General features: G+C 46.6%; 1 protein-coding gene across 1 annotated transcript in view; it reads right to left on the bottom strand.

Annotated features, from left to right (window-relative positions):
* Positions 1-12106, bottom strand: part of DNAH9 (dynein axonemal heavy chain 9) — a 385294-nt gene that overhangs the window by 266078 nt on the left and 107110 nt on the right. Inside the window, exons 32-36 of the mRNA XM_044984418.1 lie at positions 11802-12012; positions 7734-7861; positions 4671-4779; positions 3879-4026; positions 1722-1896 (exon numbers count right to left, since the gene is read on the bottom strand). Coding sequence (XP_044840353.1) covers positions 1722-1896; positions 3879-4026; positions 4671-4779; positions 7734-7861; positions 11802-12012 — 771 coding nt within the window. The remainder of the gene's footprint in view (positions 1-1721; positions 1897-3878; positions 4027-4670; positions 4780-7733; positions 7862-11801; positions 12013-12106) is intronic.

Raw genomic sequence — 12106 nt, 5'->3', positions numbered from 1 at the left:
ATATGGACACCTGTCCATCAAAGCCTGATTGAGACCCACCAGCTCACTCCAGAAAGCACCCAACAGCTGATAGGATGGTCAGACACAGCACCCAAGCTCCATTCCCAGCCTTCTTTATTTCCCAGTGGAGCAGGGCCTGCACAGCTACATTTCTGCACAGCAGCAGTTGCATCCAGCACTAACTTTTCAAGAGCTCAGTCATCATTTAAGCCGGGGTGGGCAAACTACAGCCCATGGACCACATCCAGCCCACCAGCCGTTTTAAGCTGGCCCTCGAGCTCCCACTGGGGAGCGGGGTCTTGCCCCGCTCCAGCCGGGGAGCAGAGTCAGGGGCTGCTCCACACAGATCCCGGAAGCCATGGCATGGCCCTGCTCCCGCGCTCCAGCTGGAGAGCAGAATTGGGGGCCGCTCCACATGGCTCTCAGAAGCAGCGGCATGGCCCTGCTCTGGCTCCTATGTGCTCCAATGGCCCCGCTCCAAAGGTCCTTCCAGAGCTCCAATGGGAGTTGCGGGGCGATGCCTGCGGACGGGGAAGCGTGCAGAGCTGCCTGGTTGCACCTCCGCATAGCAGCCAGAGAAGGGACATGTTGCTGTTTCCAGGAGCCGCTTGAGATAAGTGCTGCCTGGAGCCTGCACCCCTGAGCCTCTCCCCATGCCCCAACCCCCTGCCCCAGCCCTGATCCCCCTCCCACCCTCCAAACACCTCGATCCCATCCCAGAGCACCCTCCTGCACCCCAAACCCTTCATCCCCAGCCCCACCCCTGAGCCCGGACCCCCAGCCAGATCCCTCACCCCACACCCCACTCCCCCACCCCAGCCCAGAGCCCCCTCCTGCACCCTGAACTCCTTATTTCTGGCCCCACCCTGAAGCCTGAACCCCAATTTTGTGAGCATTCACGGTTCTCCATACAATTTCTATTCCCAGATGTGGCCCTCAGGCCAAAAAGTTTGCCCACCCCTGATTTAAGCACTTTAAGAACAACTGTATTTTCAAAAGTGCTTGGCACCCAGAAAATCCAATTTTGACATTTATGACCAGATTTTCAGAAGACCTCAGCTCCTGACATGCACTCAGCGTGCTGCATGCTTGTGAACAAAGAGCAACTGTTCACCTCTGCTATTTCAAATGGATCAAATTAAACCAAGTGCGTCAATCCTCGGTTCAGCTCATTGCTACTATTTCTTTGTTATTCTTCTTAGAAACCTTAGAAAGCTGATACCCTAAGTCCAGTGGTAACAAAACATTGCCTGGTCTATGTCATTGCAATGGCACTCCTACCTATAAACACACAGTGAGATGGCAAACGTTGGTATCTCTTACCGAGCTCCAATGATGTATTCATTACTACCACATTCTGTAAGGTGTTACTGCTTCAATCAGTCAACTTACTGTTGCAGAATGAAATGTTTGTACATAAGTTAATGTGTCTCTCATCTTTGTCGCTTTAATCCTTGACCCTTCCGCTCTTATACTGTCTCTTGTGTAATGATGCCTTTCACAAACTACCATGTTTTCTCTGTAAACAAGGTAGAGAAACAGCACCGCTCATTGCTCCAGAGGTTTCTATCCCATTGACAATTGTATTCTAGCCCCAGGAACGCAACACTATACTAAAGAATCACACTGAATAAGTATAATAATAATCAGAATAATAAAGAGGCTACTGTCTAAATGGGATACTACATTAATGAGCCCTACACTTATAGCTCTCATCTTACCTGATCCTGGAACATTGCTCCACCAAAGGCCCAGACAGCAGCAAACACAAAGTAAAGCTCATAGAGTTCCTTGGGGCAGTCTGGAGGAGTGTTCTCCGTAGTTAGGAGACACTCAAGGAGGTAACACAACATCTGAACCATACTCTGTTCGGGAACTGGAATAATCTTCTTAAATCTATGGGAGAGAAATTGAAAGCATATGAAGTATAATTAGATTCAGCATGATGGTCGTTAGCAATACAGAGAAATGTGCATATAAATCCTCTTTCAGAACATTAACATTTTACTTTTCTGCAGTGTGTATCTTCCTTATGCAGGGATACAGCGAGAAATAAAACACCAGCTTTCATCCCTAGACCTGGAAGCACAGGCACATACACAAGTAATAACAGTAATAAGAAGTTTCAGACATTTAAAAACTTTGATCCTCTTGAAAGTAGTAAAATGGGAGACTCGCTAAGGGCAATGATTTCCTGTGAACACGATGAGTTAGGAGCGGTCAAATAGAATAAATCCTTTCATCTCGCTGTTTTAAACCAACTTAGGAATTCTGTAAATGTAGCTGAACTAATATTGTGGCTGGTGGGATAACACTGAAGTCTTCCATAAAATAATTATAGTTATTTGAAAGGTTGGTCCTACAATTTCTGAATTAAGCAATCTACAAAAATACCTGGTTTACAACTGTCGGCAGCTAATCCCTGCGATTTCATGCTCTGTCACAAACCTCAGGAAACAGAGTGAGGACCATCCTACGTGTTGTGCTGCTGACAGCTATAATCAGACTGGTCACACAGGCAGCAATCTTATTGCAAAACTCCTTTCATTACAAACCCCCATTTTCACTACCTCAGGCCTTTCTGCATATCTGCCTTTTGGGCTGACATTTCCCAGGCCTGGTCTCTGCCCCAACGTGCATGTCTTTCTGCCAGGACTCTTGTTCATGTATAAGGACTGGGGTGGAAGATGCAAGAAGCTGTGTCCCAATGCTGCTCACTAAGTGGACAGAGGAAGTGCCCTCAGAGCCATTCTTCAGAGCTGCACAGCTGATATCCTGAGCCTCTTGGCTGTCCAGATCATCCTTCTCCATGGCAGTTGTGTAAGCTCAGCCTTATGGAGGCTCTGTGCAGGCATAACGGTTAATAAAATGGGGTCCCACAGGCCTCATCATTGATTACTGCTGCCAGAGCCTATAAGCCAGTTGGACATCAAAAGGATAACAATCTAACCTGGCCAATGAGGCAGCTTAATGAGTCACTGAAACCCTTATTTATAGCAAAGGAAAAACTACCACTATTGATTTAACTGGTGCCCAGCAGTGAACTGTGCCAGATTGGAAAGGGACGCAGACACAATTTCTTCTGCGGCTGTCATGAAAAGAATCATAGAATATCAGGGTTGGAAGGGACCTCAGGAGGTCATCTAGTCCAACCCCCTGCTCAAAGCAGGGCCAATCCCCAGACAGATTTTTGCCCCAGATCCCTAAATGGCCCCTTCAAGGATTGAACTCGCAACCCTGGGTTTAGCAGGCCAATGCTCAAACCATGTAGAGAAGAACTGGCGAGGGAGAGATCTCAACCCTTCTCATCAGGGAGGTTCCCCGGTGACAGCTGGAGGCCGGTTACAGCTGAACTATATAGTCCAAGAGGGCATGGGCACAGCGCCTGGGGAGGGAGAGGGTGACGTGTCCCTCAACTTTACTTCTTAAAGGCCAAAAACCTTTCCCCCGAGCAACTATTTGAAATCCACCTTGTTGAGTGAAGCGCTCTGACCCAACTGACTTAACCTTTTCTATGTTCTTTCCTGTTCCCTCTCCAACTGACAGATAATTGGCTCCTGCATCATACAACATCCCAGCATGCCTTGCACTAGTGAGCCCACACTTACTACAGACACAAATTAACAGTAAAATGTCAAATTACAATTAAGTGAAACCTGGGCTGCAGCCAAGCAAGGGTGTGAATTTGGGAGCCAGCATCCGCTTCTCCTTCCCCACAAACACTACACTGAAGGAAAGCCAACACTGCTCTGTCAATGGGGCCTTTCAGAGGCAGGGCAGCAATTTGCTTGGCAGTGGCCCAGGTAGCTGCATCACCCAACAGAGCCACAACATGGTGGGTGTCACTCACATACACGTTACGTCCTGTTATACTGTACCTAGTTCTAAGAGTGTCCAGGCAAAGCGGCAGGTACTTGTCAAACAAGATGGTCAGATTAGCTCGTTCTGACTGGATTTCTCGTCGGTCAATCCAGCTGCTCACAGGGGGATTCCAGCCCAAGTCTGCTGGGTTGATGTACAGAATGCCTAGAGAGACAGTGCGAGAGAGAGAGATACAGAAAGGACATGGCAGAGACTGGTACCTTTCTCCATAGGAACTGTTCACCTTCCCTCACTAAGATCATAGTTTAATGAGTGCAGCAGTGTACTACGCTGCACAGCCTGTTGCTCTTACACAATTGTAATTTAGTCCAGATTTGTAAAGATGTTTAGGTGCCTACCACCTATTGAAATCAGGCCCTTTTCTCTTGGGCCTCAGCTCCCATCCATAGACAGGGGAGAACAATCCTTCCATTCTCCCACGCTGTCTCTGCCCTGGCTATTTCAGCTGTAAGCTCTCCTGAACAGGGACCGTCTCTCACTCTGTTTGCACAGTGCCCCGATCTCAACCGAGCCCTCTATGCACTACCCTCATCACCACCTTTGTCGTCAGCCATTCACCAGTGAGTGCTGAGTTTCTAGGTTCTGCTGCCCGCTTCTCGGTCACATGCCCTGTCAGTCAGTGGCACTGTGAATTAAGGCTGTCACTTTCAAAAGGCCTAAGGAAGTTGGGCACTGAATGCCAGCGGGAGTCAGGTGCCAAAATCTCCTGAGCCCTCTGAAAATCTCAATCCTAAACTTCACGTTGTGCAAGTGGAAAGGGAATGCCCTCTTACTCCCCCTTGACCTACCTGCTCTGGATACAGTGGCTGGAGTTGCTGTGCGTAGGTGACTGATCTCAAAGAGCAGCCTCATGGTTGGATTAAGGGGAATTCTTTCATTGCTTGCTAGTGTCAGCACCTGAAAAGGACAGACACATTCAGAATATAAGCCTCATGGCAGCGGCATTCCTCAATCCTGCTGGTGAGAATTGTTCATTCCCGTGTTATCGCCGTATGACTCAGGCACGGTCTTGCTGACAGGACCTCTGCACTGCTTGATTAGGATTTCATCCAGCTCCTCAATGCGATGCGTATGCAAAGGAAGCCATGTCCTTCCATTTTGTTCACATACTGTGCAAACCCTTCTAGTCTATCCTCAGATATCATGGATTATGTGCTTTGCCATCTTGCTGCTCAGCACCTATTTGATTTTTTCCTCCAAATATCCCACCTCCAGTTTAGCGAAGAGGATTTCAGGAAGTCTCCAAGACTCCCCAAGATACACAAACCTCCTCACATACATTCTAGGATATGTTGTTTTGTGGTTATATCCTTCAAGCCTTCTACTCTCCAAGAGCAGGAAAATGATATCCTGGGGGGACCTCACACTTTCCCTACAACAACACACCTGGAAACACCCAAGGAATAAAGATTGAACAGGGGGGAAGTGATGGTCCCAGGCTAAAGGGATTTCTAGCCTGTGTATAAAAACCTGGGAAACCCAAGCTGCAAAAACAAGGCCTTAAGAATCTGCCAGCCTGTTTATCACTCAGGGTGAGGAGTATGTTAAACTCAGTTTGCAGTTTTGTTTATTTACTAGGTAACCTGCTTTGATCTGTTTTCTATCACTTAAGATCTATCCTTTTGTAGTTAATAAACTTATTTTATGCTTTAATCCAAACCAGTGTGCGTTTGACTAAGGTGTCTGGATAAATTCCCTGTAAGCTGCGTGGCCACAGAGCAGGCTATCAAGGGCCACACAGGCAGGGAGAGGCACCCCTCCCCAGCCCAGCCCCACTGACCCCACCCTCGCCACACGTCACCTCCATATTGGTGCACATAACAAAATGAATTCCTCATATGGATGTAAAAAATTAGAGGGAACACTGGTGTCTGAGGAAAATCTCAGCTTGGTTACCACAAGTGTCCATGGTCCTCTTCACACTGAGGGAGAAGCAGACCGGGTGTTAAACCCATATACTGGCCAGATTTGACCAGGGCAGGACAGTACTGCTCGGGGGTCCTAGGCTGGGAGGCTGGTGGCTAGACAGCCTGCATGTGACTGCAGCTGGGTGTGTCCCTACCTGTGTGAATGCTGGTGAAAATGCAAGCTTGGAGGGTTTTGCAACTTGTCACAGCAGCACAGTGAGTGGGATCCCAGGCTGGTGGGTCAGAGGGCTCAGTGGTACCCATGTTCCAGGTGGCAGTCCATGGGGAACCCATCACAGCAGGGTCCCCCCATGATGTCATTTTCCCCCTTTTATATCTTCTTCCCATTTGCTGTAAAGCTCTTATGCTCTGACCTGGGTCAAATAGTTCCCATTGTGTAGTGCTCTCTCTGAGAGGTTTCTATTGTACACAGTTCCTGGGATAATTCTTGTGTGCATTTCCTCAATAAAAGCCATTAACATTGTTTGGCCTTTTTACTGTTGTATCGGAAAGGCTGCTTGTGGGTGTTTTCAACCTCACAACATGTTTCATTAACACATACATAGCCAAACTTCATAACTTGACATACGACGATAGCACATACAATCCAACAAGATATTAATGTCTAGCAGATCGAGACTTTTAGAAAGATACTTCACAAGGCATTCTTTGTAAAAACATATCCTAATTACATGACAGTGGTGAATATTGGGGTGCCAGGGTGTCACAACAACAGAAACATGGTGGAATAGTAGTCATGCCTGGAATACAGGGATTGAAGAGTATGTGCTGTTCAGGAAAGACTGAAATAAAGGTAAAGGTGGTGGAGTAGCATTGTATATTAATGGTGAGATAGACTGTAAAGAAATTAGAAGTGATGTAGTGGGTGAAATGGAATCTGTTTAGGTCAAAATCACTTTGGGGAAGAAAGGTAACAGAGGCTCCACTGGAATAGTGCTTGAGGTACGCTACAAATCCCTTGAATCTAATTTGAATATGGATAGAGACCTCTTTAATATTTTAATTAAATAAGTACTACTGGAAATTGTGTGATTATGGGAGACTTCAATTTCCCAGATACAGATTGGAGGAAAAGTGCTACTAATAATGGTCAGGACCAGATATTCCTGGATGTGATAGCTGAAAGATTTCTTCACCAAACCAACAAGAGGCAATGCCATTTGAAATTTAGTACTGGTAAGTAGTGAGGACCTCATAGAAGAGCTGGTTGTAGAGGACAACCTTGGTTCGAGTGATCATGAGCTAATTCAGTTTAAATGAAATGGGAGAATAAACAAAAATAGATCTGCAACTAAAGTCCTTGATGTCAAAAGTGCAAATTTTATAAAATTAAGGGAAGTAGTTAGGGAAGTGGACTGAAGAACTCAAGGATCTGAATGTGGAGCAGACTTGGAATTACTTTAAGTAAAAGTTGCAAAAACTATCTCAAGCCTGCATCCTAAGCAAGGGGGAAAAATGCCTAGGGAAGGGTTGCAGACCATGCTGGATTAAGCATTTCAAGCAAGTGATTAAGAGAAAGCAGAAAGCCTACAAGGAATGGAAGGTAGGATGGATCAGCAAGGAAAGTTACCTCTTGGAGATTAGAAAGCGTAGGTACAAAGTGAGAACTGCTAAAAGCCAAGTAGAGTTGGACTTTGAAAAGGAAATTAAAACCAACAGTAAAAGGCTCTAAAGCCCTTCTGGCCTTAAAGTCTATGAGATTTCAATGTACTGACTGCAGCAGAACAACATTACCCGCACCACTCCAATTCAATAACATGTTCCTGAAAATTAATGCCTGTGCTGTTTTCCAGATGTAACATTTTCTTTGCGTGATGATTTTTGTTTTTATTTGAAGAAACACAGTAACAACTCTTTCATACTATGAGCTATTGTCTCAACCTATGTATTTCTCCTATGGGTTGATCAAAGAATATCTATTACCTTATTATCATCCATAACTGTATTAAGAGACTCAATCCACATTGGATCAATATCACCATCCAGCACCATCCACTTGGGACCATCATGTGTGACATTGGCCAGCTCTCGCATGATTGATGAAAACAGTCCTAGAAAGATGACACATACTCCTTCATGATCACGGAATCTGCAACTTGCCCAACTAGTTTTCTGCAACATCTTTCTTAAATGCCAAAATAAAATCTCAGTGCATTTTATGATTCAAGTCATAAAAAAACATGTAACAGGATATCAGGCTAACCTGCTTTGGGGGAAAAATGAATGTTATCAATTAATATCAATGAAAAAGATGGCAGGCCGGCATGTAACTCATTACTACTGGGGAGCGTTGAGGGCAAGAAAACAGTGACGAGTGGACACTCTACACTAACAGGGAAAGGAGGAAGTATATTTAACAATATAAAGGTTTGGAAAACTGTTTGAATATAACTTGGAATTTCTTATGACTGCTTCCTCAGCTGGAAGTACTGCCAGGGAACTCAAGGTGCATTAAGCATTGGGTCATGGCTTTGAATTAGAGAGACGGGGGGTGAGAACAAGAACAGAATGAATGAATGACAGAACCACATACTAGTGAAATCAAGGAGACTGAGGAAATAAAATGTCTCAAGGGAAGCAAATAATTAATGATAAGAAGAACAAGAATGCTGGGAACATAGCAGCAATGCTGTAGAACAGAACAAAATGCCTCAAAACTATCATTTGTCAGTGCACAAATCCTTTCACATTAAAACACCAAGAGAGACTTTGGGCTGCATGAAAAGTACCAGGCAAGCAGAAGAAATGTCTCTCTTTTGGCAAATGCTCAAAGCGGTGGCTTTTGCCCAGGGTGAGTATTTTCTTGCACAATGCAGAGTAGAGGAAGTGAAGGCAGGCAAAAACCAAAGAGGAGGAAGAAAAGGGTCTCAGCTGGAACTGGAATTCTTGGAGCAGGTCCCTTTGCTCTTGGACTTCACCTACACATTGCACCAAAGCCAGAAACCACTGGAAAACTTTGACCCTTGATTATGTCCCGAGCCATGGAGTGTTGCAGAGGAAAGCCATAATGTCTAAAGGCGGTGCGGCTGACATGCACACTCAGTTTATTCCACTTCCTCCCAATCCAACATGGAGATGGGAGTTGAGAATGTCCATCGGCTCGGGCACTCTGCTCCAACACTGAGATGGGTTTGAGGTAAGGCAACTTACACAATGGGTGCTGGGTGGCTCCCTGGAAGAAGGCATCAGATTTTGAGGTCAGGTTAAGAGAATAACACTTCATAAAGGTACGACCTGAACTCCCACTATGCACAAATTCCACCACTGGGACATTATGGATGCATGCTCCAGAAACTGCCTCAGATTGAGTTGTTTGTTCTGATACCATTGGGGATGGAGACGCATAGTATCTCACAGTGCAGATCTCAATCCATTATGACAGCGATTGAGAAGAAACCACCCCTCCACTAACCTTGTTTCTATATTCCATAAACTGGGGAGAGAGTGAAATCAACAGACAATTTTGGTTGTACTAAGGGTATGTCTGTACTACCCGCCGGATCGGCGGGTAGTGTTCGATGTATCGGGGATCGACTTATCCCATCTCGTCTGGATGCGATAAATCAATCCGCTAATCAACGCCCGTACTCCACCTCGGCAGAAGGAGTAAGTGGAGTCAACGGGGGAGTCGCGGCAGTCGACTCGCCGCTGTGAGGATGTCCAGGTAAGTCAAACTAAGATACTTCGACTTTAGCTATGCGAATAACAGAGCTGAAGTTGCGTATCTTAGTTCGAACCCCCCCGCTAGTGTAGCCCAGCCCTAAGAGTCCTTTTAGAGTCCTATTAAGGGACCTTTTAGTAGGCAATGTGTGAAACCTGCCCTCCCCTAGCAAGGAACGTAATTTAGGAAAGAAAACAGGCAAACCGTCTGATTCAGAAGAAAATCAGTGACTGGGTGGGGGTCAATTTAGCATGAGAATGCAGGCTTTTGTTAGGCTGTGTAAGGAGAGTGAGCCATGGGAGCTCTCTGACTCTCCTCACTGATGTTAAGGCTACAAGAAACACAGTTGTCAGGGGCAGCTGATGAAAAAACCATTGCAGTGGGGAGTCCCTAAGCCTGGGTAGAATGAGGACGAGCTCCCACAAAAGCACTGGTTCAGGAAACATCAGCCAGTCTCTTTACAATGTCCCTAAAAGCAGAGGCCTCTTGAACTGGAATGTGATTTGCGTCTCTTTCTGGCTTGGGCTCACTCCAGGCACTGTTTGACCAAAGTTAGCCCTGGCCTTCACTCAGGTCAGACTCCACAGCCTCGTCTGTGACCTGCACTTTGTTTCTGTCACTTGTAATTTAAGGTCTGTAGTTACGATCAGATGAAATTGGCACTGTAGGAGGTCAAAGGCAGAATACGTCCTAGGGATGAATGGGCAGTTTATCTCTTGGAAGGAGGATAGCTGGCTATGATTTATTGGCGGCCTCTTCTTTCACCTTCCTCTGTTTAAGGGACCAGGGCATAGGCAGTCTGGCCTAGTGGTCGCAACTGGGCTGAGGTCTGCCCACCAGGGCTGGTAGTCATGGGCAGGGGTTGGAGGGATCGCAAGGGCCCGGTTCCGTAAGCAGAAGTCAGAGTCAGGCCAGGGTTGGAAACCAGAAATCAGAGGCAGTACTACATTAGTACTGAGAGGTAGGAGTCAGGGTCAGAGTTAGGCTGGAGTCGGAGGCCGGAGATCATGCAAAGTCTGGCGCTACAGAAGGCCAAAATCTGTGTGGTTGCCCAGACAACTTCCTAGGCCGGCCCCTGGGGTTAAATAGGGTACTTAGCCAATCAGTGGACTGCAGGGTACCATCACTCTAGGTCGCTTGGGCAGTACTTCCTGCAGCACTTACTTCCACAGTGCTCCCTGGCTGTGCCTCTGCATGGCCTCCCAGTGGCACTAAGGGACTCTTAGCCATCACAGGCTCTCCAGACATGGGTTCTAGTCCCCAGGGCCTCACACTCTGCACCTCCCAAACTGAAATCACCATTAAAAACTAGCACCAATGTACATAACAAAAAAGAATTGTCTTAATTTAAGCTTCACACAGCCTTTTAGCAAACTTTTAACTTGTGCCTGTTTTCCCCAGACCCTGGGAAGATGCGTCTCTCTTACCGTTAGTCAGTAAAGAGAGCATGTGGCAAGCAAAAGTAATTTCTGAAGAAGGGGAAACCTTTTCATCAGTGCTGTTGTGGCTGTGCTATTAATGGTGAAATGTGTTCACGGAGAAGGTGAGATGGAGTGGAACATGGTGCCCAGGCTCATTCTCACCATAGTTACATCATTCCTGGTTTGAAAGTACACTTCTACCACGCTAAAACGCGACCCGGTATAACACAGGTTCGCATATAGTGCGGTAGCAGCGGGGCTCCGGCGGCATTTTAAAGGGTCCGGGGCTCCGGCTGCTGCAGGGAACCCAGGGCTCTTTAAATCACTGCCGGAGCCCTGTTGCTGCTACCCCAGGGCTGCGGCAGCAGGGCTCGGGCAGCACTTTAAAGGGCCAGGGGCTCTGCCGGTGATTTAAAGGGCCTGGGGCTCCCCGCGGCTGGAGCCCCGGGCTCTTAAATCACCGCTGCAGCCCTTCCACCACTACCCCGATATAACGTCGTTTCAGGTATAACACGGTAGGGATTTTTGGCTCCCCACAACCGCGTTATATTGGGGTAGAGGTGTATTCAGCGCTTTCTAGTTCAGCCAATCATTAGCAGCAGCCTGTCCAGGTTAGGAACTTTGAATCTCTTCTATATGGGCAGGACAGCTGATTCTTAGGGTAGTTAGGCTAAAACAAGATTTATTCCAGAGCAATTCTCATCTGAAAGTCAGACTGGCTAAAGAATTCCATGTGCCCCATCAGCAATAAAGCATTAATACACTGTAGATGTTAGATGTGTGTTTGTGCTTTGAGATCTATGGAAAACCACCACATAAGAGCAATGAACTATTAATATTATTATTGTTGTTGAGAAAGTTTACAGAAATACCCTTCCTGGTCAGTGGTTTATGTGAAAACACACCTACCATCTTTCCATTCTCTTGTGGCTGGGTTGATGATGCCAAAAAGTTCGTCATTGGTGACTGCTTTGGGGTTGAGGTCTGTCCAGACAGGACGTCGTTTCATTATCTGGTAAGTCTTATTCAGAGATTTCAGTACCTGAGATTTGCCGGTGCCAGCATTACCCACCACAAAGACAGAGTGCCGCACAGCCAGCAACTCCTCCAGCTGCACCACCTGCACGAGAAGTCAACTTGAAAGCCCACCAAATCTCAGACCAAATTAACAACCAAAAGTCCCGCTTTATTGAGCAGCCACAAGGGACTATTAA

Source organism: Mauremys mutica, chromosome 12 (assembly GCF_020497125.1).
Source record: "Mauremys mutica isolate MM-2020 ecotype Southern chromosome 12, ASM2049712v1, whole genome shotgun sequence".
NCBI classification, from domain to species: Eukaryota; Metazoa; Chordata; order Testudines; family Geoemydidae; genus Mauremys; species Mauremys mutica.
Note: the sequence above shows the minus strand (reverse complement) of the source record. Positions and strands in the feature narration are given on the sequence as shown.